This window comes from Terrapene carolina, unplaced genomic scaffold, assembly GCF_002925995.2.
Source record: "Terrapene carolina triunguis isolate 2854851 unplaced genomic scaffold, T_m_triunguis-2.0 Scaffold112, whole genome shotgun sequence".
NCBI lineage: Eukaryota > Metazoa > Chordata > Testudines > Emydidae > Terrapene > Terrapene triunguis.
In genome coordinates this window covers 23,351,574-23,366,236 of record NW_020664463.1, presented here as the reverse complement: position 1 = coordinate 23,366,236, position 14,663 = coordinate 23,351,574, and the positions used below count along the sequence as shown (strand labels likewise).

The window sequence follows — 14,663 nt, the reverse complement described above, 5'->3', positions numbered from 1 at the left end:
CACCCCTCAGTTCCTCCAGCCCCCAACACATTAGTTCATCCCTCACCCCCACAATGCAGCCCCCAGCCCCCCCTCTGCTCCTCCTAGGGTTCTTTAGCCTGTTGTCCTTAGCCTGCGGGCTGCAGCAGGATTCTGTCTCCCCCTTCCAGGCTGTGGGGGTGAATGGTTGCAGAGGCTCTTCACCCTCCCTCTGCCCCTTTCTAGGCTGGTGCTGCAGAGAGGGGAGGTCCAAATGCACCATCCTGTCCACATTGTTCACAGGAGGGAGGGGAAGGAGGGAGTGGGGCTTTCCTGAGTTGCTAGGCTCTTTAGTTCCCTCCTCCCCTCGTGTGAGAGGGCGTGGCCACATGCCTGGGCCAGCCAGAGTGTGAACATACATTGTGCTAGTCTGCCACACACTAAGCTGTGTTTCAGACAGCAGCAGATCAGAGCGCACTCTGGAACTTTTAGAGTGTGGTAGCAGGGTCTACATGGCAACAGTAGGCAGCAGGCGAGTGTGCTGTTGATTCACACCCTGGCTTGCCACTCAATAAGTCTCTGTGTAGACAAACCCAGAATGGCTTTTGTTTGCTATATTGGGGGCGGAGTGGAGCTCCACCTGCAGCAGCTTTCACTGGTTGTTCTGCTCCATGAGGTGGGCAAATGAGGCAGGCAGCCAATCAGAGGGCTCAACCTTCTACATCATTGCCAGACTGGCTCCAGCCCAGCCAAAATCGTGCCAGTCATGAAAAAATCGCAAGACTTAGCAATACTGCAACAGAACCCAGGAGTCCTGATTCCCAGCCCCTGCTCTAACCTTCAGAGAGGCCTGCTTCCCTTATTGGGCTTGCAAAGCACAGCACCCACAGCACTTCTGTTTGTAACACAATAACTTCTGAAGGCCGCATCCGTCAATCCCAATATTTCAGGGAATGTTCTAGGTATCAATGGGCAAAACCCTGCTGATTTGGGTGAAGATCAGAAGTCCAGGAAAGCCTAATTGCCACTAATCTCACCATTTGGTCACTGCGGATACAGGAGTGAAGCAGTGACCTCAGGGTTAGGATGTGGGTTAGTTTGGCGTTAGGTTAGTTTCCTCTTTTGCAGCAGCAAATGGGCACTCTGAGGGCCTAATTTTAGTGGAAATCAGGCAGCTGGAAGCTGCTCCAGCCAGCCCACCCCCTCAGCCATCACCCATCCACTCCAGCTCCCCCCCCATGTAGGCCCTTCACTCCCAGTCTGGCCAGGCCTCCACACTTGGCCCCTCCCCGCAGCCAGGCAACTACCTCAGCCAGGCCCCTCTACCCTTAACTCCAGCCACACCCCCAGCCAGGTTTCTTGCCCCCAATCCATCCAGGTACTCCCTCAGCCAAGCCCCTGGTCCCCGCACTCTGGTCAAAGCTCTATTGATTTTGGTAACATTGGAAAAGCTTGATTTTAGTGGACACCAGGCTTTTCTGATGTCCCAATTTTAATTAAAATCAATAGGGGTCTGACAAGAGTTGGGGAGTCAGGGACTCACCCACCCATCCGACCCCAACCCACGTCCTGTCCCCAACTGCCCCCCTCAGAACCCGCAACCCATCAACCCCCCCGCTCCTTGTCCCCTGACTACCCCCTCCCAAGACCCCCCCACCAGCGGTGGCTCCAGGCACCAGCTCAGCAAGCGCATGCCTGGGGCGGCAAGCCGCGGGGGGCGGCCTGCCGGTCCCTGTGAGGGCAGCACTCAGGCCCCCTTCGGTGGCATGCCTGCGGGAAGTCCGCCGGTCCCGTGGTTTCGGCAGCAATTCGGCGGCAGGGACGCCAAAGGCGCGGGACCGGCGGACCGCCCACAGGCATGCCGTCGAATCCGCATGATCAGCGGACTGCCCGCAGGCGCACTGCCGAAAGCCGCCTGCCTGCCGTGCTTGGGGCGGCAAAATATGTAGCGCCGCCCCTGCCCCCCACCCTAAGTGCCCTCCAGTGTGGGGATGTAAAATTCCATGAGAGGGTAAGGGTCACGATGGGACACTTGCCTGCCAATAAATCATGGCCTTATGTAAAGCCCCCTGGTGGTTATATAAGATGGGGCCTTATGTAAGGCCCCCTGGTGGTTATATAAGATGAGGCCTTATGTAAGGCCCCCTGGTGGTTATATAAGATGAGGCCTTATGTAAGGAACATCTGAACCAATCGGTGTGGGGCTGTACATGTGATAAACACATGATTCTCCTTCTTGTCCAATCGATAGATGTGTGATTATAGCCTAATTGTGTTATGTAATGTTAAGAAAGACTATAAAAGAAAGCTTGTAATAAACAGAGTCAGAGTTCAGCTTGCAACCACATTGGTCGTGTGCTTTATCCGCGCCCCACAAATGGTGACCCCGACGTGATTCCGCATGGAACCCCACACCCCAGGACCTCACCCCCTACCCAACTTGCCCCACTCCCTGTCCCCTGACTGCCCCAACCCTATCCACCACCACCCCGACAGACCCCCAGGACTCCCACACCTACCCAACCCCCCATTCCCCATCCCCTGACTGCCTCCCCATAACCTCCGCCCCTTCCAACCACTCCCTACCCCTTATCCAACCCCTCCTCCCAGCCCCGGCTGGCCCCCTTACCATGCTGCTGTGTAAGGATGCCGCGTAGCTGCTGGAGCTTGCAGCCCCACCCCCTTACCCAGAGGTGAAAGTAAGCCGGTATGCCCCCGTACGGCATACCGGCAAGAGTCGGTGCACAGTACCGGGGTGGCCCGGCTTCCCCAGGGGGCAATTTAAAGGGCCTGGGGCTCCCAGCAGGGGCTGAAGCCCCAGGCCCTTTAAATTGCCACCAGAGCCCCACTGCTGGAGCCCTGGGGTAGCGGCAGTGGGGCTCTGGGGGTTATTTAAAAAGTCCGGGGCTCCCGCTGCTTCTACCGCCCCGGCCCTTTAAATAGCCGCTGGAGCCCCGCCGCTTCCCCAGGGCTCCGGCGGCTCTGTGGAGGGGGGGAGCAGGGGAGGGGCCGGGGGAGCCTTGGCCTCCCCAGCTGAGAGCTCAGGCGGGCCAGACAGGACAGTCCTGCAGGCCGGATGTGGCCCATGGACTGGAGTTTGGCCCCCCCCCCGCCCGCCCCCTTAGGAACCGGTTCTACACGGGCTTCTAAATTTAGCAACCGGTTCTTGCGAACCGGTGCGAACCAGCTCCAGTTCACCACTGGCTGTTACCCATCAAGAAAGAGATCCGTGGAATCATTTGCAGTACTCTGTGTGACGGTGCCCACCATACGACTTTATGGAAATATGCTTATGAATATATATGACATAACTGGAATATGTTCTATGCTACATATGCCATGTAACATATCTCTGTAAAGGTTATGATCTACTGAATCTATTAATCCTATTTGTATGCATGTATCATTTTTGTATTCGAAGTTATGAATATTGGCCGTGTACTGGCTTGATTTCTAAAAAACCTTAGTAGAGCATTTGGTCTTTAGCTGGCTAAAGAGAGAGCCTCTCCACCCCCAAGAATACCTGAAAGGAACTGGAACAAAGGACAGTAAGTACAGGGGGGGTGAGTGATTGCTGGACCCAGACTAGTAGGAGACTAGTCTGTAAAAGGAAGCTTACTGGAACTGGTGAGGTTTTATTTGTATTCAGTTTCTTAGACATAGACTTGCGTGTTCTATTTTATTTTACTTGGTAATTCACTTTGTTCTGTTTGTCACTACTTGGAACCACTTAAATCCTACTTTCTGTATTTAATAAAATCACCTTTTACTTATTAATTTACTCAGAGTATGTATTAATACCTGGGGGGGCAAACAGCTGTGCATATCTCTCTATCAGTGTTATAGAGGGCGAATAATTTATGAGTTTACCCTGTATAAGCTTTATACAGGGTAAAATGGATTTATTTGGAGTTTGGACATCTGAGTGTAAAAGACAGGAACACTTCTGTAAGCTGCTTCCAATTAAGTCTGCAGCTGTTAGGGGACGTGGTTCAGACCTGGGTCTGGGTTTGCAGCAGGCTAGCGGGTCTGGCTCAAACCAGGCAGGACACTGAAGTCCTAAGCTGCCAGGCCAGGAAAGCAGGGGCAGAAGTAGTCTTGGCACATCAGTTGGCAGCCCCAAGGGGGTTTTTGTGATTCAACCCATCATGCTCTGGAAGCACTATGTTTTCAGCGTACTACAAATTTATAAGAATCCTTCTCACTGTGCCTGTATCCTCCTGAACTGCGGAACACTCATTCTTCAGAAGACTTAAAAATTATCTCCAGTCAGTAGTGGGACAGACACAATTGAATAATGTAGCTGTCTTTAATGTGCATCAAGACCCTACCAGGGAACTAGATATAAATAAGATTGCTGACAGTTTCATCCAGAAAGCTACAGTGAGATGTAATGTCTGTAAACTGGGATGTTCGTGAAGACAGCTTGTAGGTGATTGCAATGATTTTACTATACTGTAATTCATGATAATGCAATTATGTAGTTCATAACAATTTAATCATTATTAAAGTGGTAAGGATACCACTGATAGACACCATATTCAATAACTAGAATATGAAAGAAGTGTATAAATATGCTGAAAATAGCCTCCCCCAAAACCGGCAGAGCCACCTCCCCCCAATACACACGTCTCTTCAAAAGCACCCACCGACAAAAACAAAAGTCAACGCCTATGATATGTAAAAAGCAACAGAGGGTCCTGTGGCACCTTTAAGACTAACAGAAGTATTGGAGCATAAGCTTTCGTGGGTGAATGCCCACTTCGTCAGACACATGTAAACATGATGCCTATGATATGGAGTGTAAGAGAAGGAAGGACAGATGGCAAACTCCCCCCCATACTGAGCTCTCACCTCTGTGCTCATGCAGCCTACGGGAGTTTTGGAAACCAGAATGACGCCTCTCTTATACTCACCTACCCCCTGAAATATTCCCCCTCACTCCAGTTGTCTGTTTTATGCTGGGATGAGAGCAGCTGGACCATAGGAGACACCACAGGACAGATTCAGCCTCGCACTGACGCAGGAGTGCAAAATCAGCAGGGCACTGCCTCAGAAACAGGGGACTGGGCACCCAGAAGCTATATACAGTAGAACCTCAGAGTTACGGACACCTCGGGAATGGAGGTTGTCCGTAATTCCGAAATGTTCGTAACGCCAAACAAAGCACAGTTTGGGCTCCAGATCCAACAGCTGACACTCCAGGCCAGGTTTCAGCAGCAGCTGAGCTCCCTACTCAGCACCAGCGTGAGTTTGCAACACTTGTCTCCCTCCCAGCAGGTGTATGTGAAAACAAAGTGTCCCCCTCCGGTGGGAAGGGGAGTAAAAACAGCCCGTCCCAGCGCTGCTCCTGCTCTGCTGGCTCTGGCTGCCTTGGGCTGGCAGCCCCAGCGTCTTACTGTAAGTGGCTGCCCAGTGTGTAGGGGCTGGGGGGAGAGGGGTGGAATAGGCAGCCCAGATGTGCCTATCTTTAAGATGCAATACAGGCACAGTACAGTGTTTGCTTTTTATTTTTTTATATTTTTTGATCTCTGCTGCTGCCTGATTGGTTACTTCCTGTTTCACATGGTGTCCAGTTGACTGGTCAGTCCATAATTTTGGTGTTCGTATCTTTGAGGTTCTACTGTACTCCCAATTGCAGTCTACACTGAGCAGGATGCTGAGGGCATAGATACAAATGATCATGACTTGATGCTTTAATAGGGCCAATTTCATAAAGCTGAAAACAATTATTAGGGAAATCAGCTGGGAGGAAGAATTTAATTTGAAAAATGTGAATGATAATTTGGGAATCATTTAAGAACACTTTATTAGATGCCCAAAAAGCTGCAATCCCACAATTGAGGAAGAAGGCCATGCTGGTTAAAAACCCACCTGGTTTAGAGAGGAAGTGAAGGCAACTATACAAAAAAATACAAGAATAATATTTAACAAATGAAAGAAAGGGAAGCTGATAATAATGAATATAAATCAGAAGTTAAGAATTGTAGAAAATTGATAAGTGAAGCAAAGGGACACAAGGAGAAATCTATCGGCAGTAGAGTTAATGACAATAAGGTGTTTTTTAAATATATTAGGAACAAAAAGAATTCTGACAATGGTATTAGTCCATTACTAGATGGAAATGGTAGAATTATCCATAATAAAGCAGAAAAAGAAGAAGTATTCAGTAAATATTTCTATTCTGTATTTGGGGGGAAACAGATGATATAGTCTCATCATAAAGTGATAACACTCTTTCCATTCCACTAGTAGTTCTGAAAGATATTAAACAGAAGTTACTAAATTTAGACATTTTAAATCAGCAGGTCCAGATCACTTGTAGCCAAGAGTTTTAAAAGAACTGGATGAGGCGCTTCCTGGACCATTCATGTTCATTTTCAATAAGCCTTAGAGCACTGGGGAAGTTCCAGAGGACTGGAAAAAATCTAATGTTGTGCCAATTTTTAAAAAGGGTAAATGGGATGACTCGGGTAATTACAGGCCTGTCTGCCTGACATCAATCCCAGGCAAGATAATGGAGCAACTTATACAGGACTCAATGAAGAAACAATTAAAGGAGGGTAATGCAATTAATGCAAATCAACATAGGTTTATGGAAAATAAATTCTGTCCTACTAACTTGATATCTTTTTTTGTTGAAGTTACAAGTTTGGCAGAAACATGTAATAGTGTTGACATAATATATTTTGACTTCTATAAGGCATTTGACTTGGTACTGCATGATATTTTGATTAAAATACTAGAACAATATAAAATTAACATGGCAAACATTAAATGGATTAAAAACTGGCTAACTGATAGGTCTCAAAATGTGACTGTAAACGGGAAATAATCATCAAGCAGGTGTGTTTCTAGTGGGGTCTTGCATGGACTGGTTCTTGGCCCTATGCTATTTAATATTTTTATCAATGATCTGGAAGAAAACATAAAATCATCACTGATAAAGTTGGCAGATGACACATAAATTGGGGGAGTGGTAAATAATGAAAAGGAGAGGTCACTGACTCAGAGCCATCTGGATTGCTTGGTAAACTGGGTGTACATGTAGGAACAAAGAATTTAGGCCCTATTGACAGGATGGGGGACTCTGTCCTGGGAAACAGCGACTGAAAAAGATCTGGGGGTTGTGATGGATAATCAGCTGAACATGAACAAGTGTGCCCTTGTTGCCAAGAAGGCTAACGGCATTTTGGGCTGTATAAGTAGGGGCATTGCCAGCAGATCGAGGGACGTGATCATTCCCCTCTATTCGACATTGGTGAGGCCTCACCTGGAGTACTGTGTCCAGTTTTGGGCCCCACACTAGAAAAAGGATGTGGAAAAATTGGAAAGAGTCCAGCGGAGGGCAACAAAAATTATTAGGGGGCTGGGGCACATGATTTATGAGGAGAGGCTGAGGGAACTGGGATTGTTTAGTCTGCAGAAGAGAAGAATGAGGGGGGATTTGATAGCTGCTTTCAACTACCTGAATGGGGGTTCCAAAGAGGATGGATCTAGACTGTTCTCAGTGGTACCTGATGACAGAACAAGGAGTAATGGTCTCAAGTTGCAGTGGGGGAGGGTTAGGTTGGATATTAGGAAAAACTTTTTCACTAGGAGGGTGGTGAAGCACTGGAATGGGTTACCTAGGGAGGTGGTGGAATCTCCTTCCTTAGAGGTTTTTAAGGTCAGGCTTGACAAAGCCCTGGCTGGGATGATTTAGTTGGGATTTGGTCCTGCTTTGAGCAGGGGGTTGGACTAGATGACCTCCTGAGGTCCCTTCCAACCCTGATATTCTATGAACTCCCAAGTGTGATGGCAAAAAAAGCTAACGTGATCCTGGAATGCATAAACAGGGGAATCTCAAGTAGGAGTAGAAAGGTTATTTTACCTCCATATTTGGTGCTGGTGAGACCGCTGCTGGAATACTGTGTCCAGTTCTGGTGCCCACAATTCAAGATGGTTGTTGATAAACTGAAGGGGGTTCAGAGAAGAGCTACAAGAATGACTAAAGGATCAGAAAATAGACTCAAAAAGCTCAATCTATTAAACTTAACAAAGAGAAAATTAAGGGGTGACTCAATTACAGCCTATAAATATCAACAGGGGGAACAAATATTCAATAATGGACTCTTCAGCCTAGCAGAGAAAGGTATAACATGCTCCAATGGCTATAAGTTGAAGCTAGACAAATTCAGACAGGAAATAAGGTGTACATTTTTAACCAGGGCCGGCTCCAGGGTTTTTGCCGCCCGAAGCGGAAAAAAAAAAAAAAAAGCCGCGATCATGATCGACGGCAGCTCCACCACACCACTTTCTTCTTCGGCGGCAGGTCCTTCCCTCCAAGAGGGACCGAGGGACCCGCCGCCGAATTGCCGCCGAAGAGCCCGACGTGCCGCCCCTTCCCCTTGGCCGCCCCAAGCACCCGCTTGCTCAGCTGGTGCCTGGAGCCGGCCCTGTTTTTAACAGTGGGATTAATGAACTATTGGAACAATTTACCGAGGATTGTGGTGGATTCTCCATGACTGACAATTGTTAAATCAAGATTGAATGTTTTTTTCTAAGAGATCTGCTCTAGGAATTATTTCTGGGAAGTTCTATGGCCTGAGTTATACACTAGGTCAGACTAGATGATCACAATGGTTCCCTTCTGGCCTATGAATCTATGAAATTATCATTGGGAGAACAGAAGCGAATGTCAGGGACACACCAGTAGTGTCAGCCTCACAAATTACCCACAAATTTCCTCTGGGATGACTGTTGTTATGGAGCCCAATCAAATACCGCAGTGTCTGGGGTATGTGATTTCCATTTTATTTTTATTCTTTTCAGAGTCAAGAAAATTCCCAGATTCAAATGATCAAAAATTATCAGACATATAAAAAATTCACCAGGAAATGGCTACTGGGGTGAGGAAGGTTAGCCTGAGCCTAGCCCTGCAACCCAATACGGAGCCCATGGAGATCCCCCACCCACCCAGTGCCAATGCCCCAGCCCCTTGCAGGTGGGGCTGTCGGGGCATCCCTTATCCCCTCAGCCCAGCAAGGACAGCTCAGGAATCCTGCTGAATGGGGGCAGGGCCTGCTGCTGGGAGCACGACTTCCATCCAACATCTTCCTCCCTGTGTGCTGGAACAGAGAGGGGGAGATTACCCAGGAGACAATTAGGGAGGGGAGTGAATCAGAGATAAAATGAGAGTAAAGGAGACTGAGATGGTGAGACTGAAGAGATGATACTGAGCGTAGAAAGAGACAGAGAGCAAGAAATTATACCACCCAAAACACCATCCACTCAGGAACCCTCTACAAGCCAGTACGAAAAAAGGGGCGTGGGCTTTGCAGTGTGTCTGGAAGGTGAACTCAGCTATTCAGACTCGGGGGTGGGAAGCGAATTCCAGAGCTGTGGGCTCACAATGAGAATACCCCTCTCAGGTAATCTGAAGGAGTTCCATCTCTAATGACTCTGCTCTCTCAGCTGCAGCAGAATGGCCCAGGGAGAGAAATGGGGCTCTCTGGGAGCCAGGTACCAAACCATTTAATGCTTTCTGCACCATGATCTAGCACCATGAACTCCACATGGGAGCACTACTTGGAGCCAGGGTGACCATGGAGTATTGATGTCACACATGACACACCACGCAACACATGGGCAGCCATGCTCTGCACTAGCTGAAGCTCCCAGACGTCCCCCATGCACAGCCCCAGGAGGAGCACATTACAAAAGGTCTAACGCTTGGTAGCAAGGTCCCACTGCTGTCATTGGTGTGGTGCCTGTCCCAGGAACACGCCCTGTCACATGGGGAGTACACTAAAGACTCCTCTGCAAAGCTCAATATGACAAGAGGGAGGGAGCCCCTGAGAGTTGGGAAGGCAGACATTTCCAGCGCAGAAACACTGGGGGCTGTTCCTAGCAGCAGGAGGGGCCATCGTGCCAACCTTGTGTGAGGAGCACAGAGGCTAGTGCCAGATGCACACAGGGGGCAGGGAGGGGAGCAGAGAGTCACGTCCATGAACTTCACACCTACCTCAGCTGCAGATGGCGCTGTAATTAGCCAGGGCCTGCTCCTCTGCACAGGGAGACAAGGAATCCAAGTTACACCTGCACAGAGACACCCCCTCCCCGCCAGCCCAGATGCCCCAGAAGCTCAGCAACTCACCTGGCTGGTAGTAGTCATAGACTCTGATGTGTCCTGGCTTCAGGTTGATCACCTCGATCTCCTGTTCCAGTTGCAGGACGTATATCTGAGTCGTATTGCTCAGCTGGGGGTGGGGGGTGGGAGGGAGAGGAGAGGCTTGACATTACTTCCCTAAATTTGGCTCCAGAGACTGACTGTGTTAGTTCTGCTGGAGTCTGGGCAGGAATTTAATGAGAATCAGGAACTCAGGTGCTGTGACAGGGTTACCCATGAAAAGCCTTGACTAATGCACATCAGTTCTGCCCTGCAGCCCCCCTGCCATTCCATTCCTGGGCTTCCCACACAGCCCTGCCAATGCCCCTCAGTCCTGCCCTGCAGCCCCCTGCTATTCCAGTGTTGGGCTCCCCACGCAGCTCTGCCAATGCCCCTCAGTCCTGCCCTGCAGCCCCCTGCTATTCCAGACCTGATCTCAATCAGACCTACCTGGTCCAAGTAGATGGAGACACCACTCTGGCTCACCTCCGTTTTCCTCACCAGGGGACTGCTCTGCAACTAGGACAGGAGAGAAGATGAAAGGTAATGGTTGAGTTGGGTCTCTGAGGGGGCGAGGGTGAGAATTCCTATTGAAATGTTCCCCCCCAGGCCATGAGCAGCCTCCCTGCCGGCAACCCCTGTAGCCAGAAAGCAGATGAGCTCTTATTACCCCTCCCCTAGCCAGGCTCTCATCAGAGCTCTCACCCCTCATTAGGGCCGATCTCTCCACATGGTCGCTCAGCTCCTGTGAGATGAGGGACAGGGATTTGCCTGGGTCATTGGGACTGGGCTCCTTCTCAAGGCATGTGTCTGGGGTTCTACAGCCAGCTTTGGGGTTTAAATGTCCGAGGGAGACAGGGGGTGACATCATCATTCAGGGTGGAGTCCAGGAACCTGTCTGTGGAACCTGCCTCCTCTCCCTGGCTAAGGATGGATCCCACCAGCACTGACTGGATGGGACCCTTTCACCATGCCCCCATTCTGCTCCCCAGGTGCCTTACTGATGTGAGGGAGCCCGAAGCCAGGCTAAATCCGGACAATAGGGAAACCTCCATGATCACCATGTTGGAAGTGACTCTGCTCCCGATGTAGCTGGGCAGGGGGCGAGAGGAAGGATGCAGATGGTCAAAGACCCCGTGAGCAGGGGCTAAATGAGGCTATAAATCTTCTTCCACCTCCTCCCTACCCCATCTTTCCTCCTCATGCAAGCACCAGGCCCTGGACGGTCCCTTGGCATACACTGCTTGCTGTAGGAGGGTGTTTAAGATGGTTTCCCTGCTCTGAACAGATGCAGCCCCCCCGTGTCTCCCCGAGCAACTCCCCTCTCTGTATCTCCCCACACCCTTCTCTCTCTAGGAGGATGTTAAAGGGGCACCTTTCCCTCCTTCCCACCCCTCTACCAACAAGCAAGTCAACTCCAACCACACTTCATGGTTACAACCCCTCCCAGAAGCACCTGGTCCCTTCCTCCCTCTTCCCTCACAGCTGCCAAATTCGCCCTCCACCCCTTCCTCTGCAAAACGCGCAGTCCCTTCCTCCCTCCCAGCCACTAAACCCAACCAGCTCTCTGACACTCCCTGATCTGCTCCAGGCAGGGGCTGCATCCCAGGTCAGTGGTGTATACACAGGGGAAATCTCGGGGTCACCTGACATGGATGCGGATGGTGACAACGCGCATGTCACCCTTGGTGCAGTCGATCAGCTGTGTGGTGATGCGCACAGAGAAGGTCGCAGAGACCTGTGGGGGAGGCTCATTGTACCTCAGCACCGTCTGCAGAGGAGAGAGACAGGCTGCTACAGAGACTTTTTAGTTGGATCATTTGGAGATGAAGATTTAGTAGATTCCTAGAGTTTAGGGTCAGAAGGGGCCATTATGACCATCTCATCTGACATCCTGCACGACACAGGCTATAGAACCTCACCCAGTAATTTCTATAGCAAGGCCATACCTGCTGTTTGAGCTAGAGCATGTTTTTGAGAAAGACAGCCAGTCGGATTGAAAGACTGCCAGTGATGGAGAATCCATCCCATCCCTTGATAAATAGCTCCAATGGTTAATCACTCTCACTGGTAAAAATTTGCACCTGGTTTCTAAAGTGAATTTGACTAACTTCAGCTTCTAGCCATTGCATCGTGTTATATCTTTGCCTGCTAGATAGAAGAGCCCTCTACTGTCAGAAGTCTGCTGCCCACATGGGTACTTGTGGACTGTGAGCAAGTCACTTCTTAGCCTTCTCTTGGATAAACTAAATCGATTGAGCTTCTTTAGTCTTTCACGGCAAAGGAAGGCTTTCTAGGCCACAGGTCATTCTTGTACCTCTTTTCTGAACCTGCTCCAATTTATCAACTTCCTTTTTAAAGCTAACAAGATTTGGATCATTTTTACTAATACCCAGTAGCTGCCCATATACTCACCAGTAAGTCCTCATAGATCAGAGTGAACCCAACTCATCACTTGGATTCCCTAATCACATGTCATGCTCTTCCACTGGCTCTAGTTACTGCTCAAATCCCTAATCCCCAGACACAACAACTACATAAACCACACATGGGGAACTGGGCTAGAACCCTGATGTTTCAGTCCCAGGAACACAGACCTCTAGCCCAAGAGCTATAGAGGATCTCATCTAGTATAGCTGGGACTAGGGTTCTTCTCCACTAGGGGCAAACATCACACCTACACACAATCTCCAGATCCCCTAGCACCCTGGGAGCAGTGTGAGACCCGCCATCTTTATGTTTACCCACATTTTGTCACAAGATCACCCTTGGGGGGCAGGGGTACAGCAGTGGGGAAAGGGATGGTAGGGAAAGCTGCTGTTAGTCAGGCCTCCATGTGCCTGAGCATCACCTGGGACCTGGCTGCTGAGTAAGCAAGGGAAATGGCTCTCTTTGACCATGAAAATGTGTTTTGCTGATCAGGCCCTGCACAGGGGCATCCATGGGGGCTATGTCCCTCCCCACAGAAGGGGCATCTCACCTGGGCATAGACGCAGCCACTGCCCTGGGCCTGCACTGAGAACTCCCCGGGGATTTCCATCAGCACTGCTTGCTGCAGCAGTAGCCGGTTCTTGTGGGTGACCTGGAACTTCCTCTCAAAGCTCCCCTTGGACTTCACTATCACTTCTGAGTCTCCCTTCTCACTGTACGTCAGGGCTGCGTATTTGGCCAAACCCTGCAGGGCGACCACCGTGTCCTGGGGAGAGAGAGAGAGACAGTCATCTCGCTGTTTGTAGGTGAGACAAAAAGGGGTGCTCTTTGGAGCCAGAAGTGTGAAACACTCAGAACAGTGGGATCTCAGCAATTGAGGGTACTGAAATCAGGATTCACCCCTTCAATGTAGCCCTGCACTCCCAGTCCCTGCACCCAGAAGTATTCACATCCCAGAGCACTAATAACTGTCATATTCCCACAGCCGTAGCGCAGAGACTCTCTCTCCAGTGGGATCACGGCCCATCCCCTCCCACAGCAGTCAGGCCTGTGTTACCTGCGTGGAGGCGAAGCCACCATAGGCGTTCTGCTGCTTGGTGAGCCAGGCCACAATGCCAGAGGCTGTGGCAACGTCAGCCCCAGTGACGTTCAGCTTGGAGAGCAGGGCCAGGAGCACGTAGGACGTCAGCTCCACGTCCACTGACTGGGGTTGGGACCACACACCAGCACTGGGTGGCTGGGAGGGGGCCTGGCTCCAGTGAATCTGCCCTCCTGGGAAAGGGGGAATAAAACAGGAGAATAAAATCCTCAGGCCTTGGATGGGTTAAGAGTTACTGTGGTGTAAATGTGACCCAATCAGTCAAACCACAGAAGGGGAGGGTCCCACTGCCTGGGGTGGCACAGAACACTGAGAAAATACCTCTCAGCTACCTGGGTTACTGTGTGAAAAACCCATCACTGCGTATTACACCAGAAGGACCCAGGTTCCTAGGTAAACACCTTGCATAGCAAATACCTGCAGTTACACACACTACTAGGTAAATACACCAAAACTACCTACACAAGAGGTAAATACCTCCTAGCTACACAGAGCCTCTGGCTACCCAGATTGCTGGGGAAACGGTCACTACCCAGAGCGCAAGGTGGACAGCCACCCAGGCAGCCAGATTCATAGATTCTAGGACTGGAAGGGACCTCGAGAGGTCATCGAGTCCAGTCCCCTGCCCGCATGGCAGGACCAAATACTGTCTAGACCATCCCTGATAGACATTTATCTAACCTACTCTTAAATATCTCCAGAGATGGAGATTCCACAACCTCCCTAGGCAATTTATTCCAGTGTTTAACCATCCTGACAGTTAGGAACTTTTTCCTAATGTCCAACCTAGACTTCCCTTGCTGCAGTTTAAGCCCATTGCTTCTTGTTCTATCCTTAGAGGCTAAGATAAATGCCCCCCAAGCAGCCACACAGACGAGTAACGAATATGATTCTTGTAGCTTGTTCCCTACCCAGTTCCTCTGCCTGGCATATCACAGACCTACACACACAGGACCAGATTTTCAAAGAACTCAACTTCCATTTAGGCACCTAAATAAGGGTTTATTCCCAAAAGAGCCCAGCACT

At 50.0% G+C, this 14,663-nt stretch overlaps 1 protein-coding gene across 1 annotated transcript in view; it reads right to left on the bottom strand.

Annotated features, from left to right (window-relative positions):
- Positions 1-9,006: 9,006 nt before the first annotated feature.
- The window catches only part of LOC112113122 (alpha-2-macroglobulin-like protein 1), a 36,188-nt gene continuing 30,531 nt past the window's right edge, over positions 9,007-14,663 (bottom strand). Inside the window, exons 29-36 of the mRNA XM_024209307.1 lie at positions 13,596-13,810; positions 13,089-13,304; positions 11,755-11,879; positions 11,110-11,200; positions 10,559-10,627; positions 10,097-10,199; positions 9,965-10,006; positions 9,007-9,068 (exon numbers count right to left, since the gene is read on the bottom strand). Of these exons, the coding sequence (XP_024065075.1) occupies positions 9,966-10,006; positions 10,097-10,199; positions 10,559-10,627; positions 11,110-11,200; positions 11,755-11,879; positions 13,089-13,304; positions 13,596-13,810 (860 nt within the window). The 3' untranslated portion in view covers positions 9,007-9,068; position 9,965. The remainder of the gene's footprint in view (positions 9,069-9,964; positions 10,007-10,096; positions 10,200-10,558; positions 10,628-11,109; positions 11,201-11,754; positions 11,880-13,088; positions 13,305-13,595; positions 13,811-14,663) is intronic.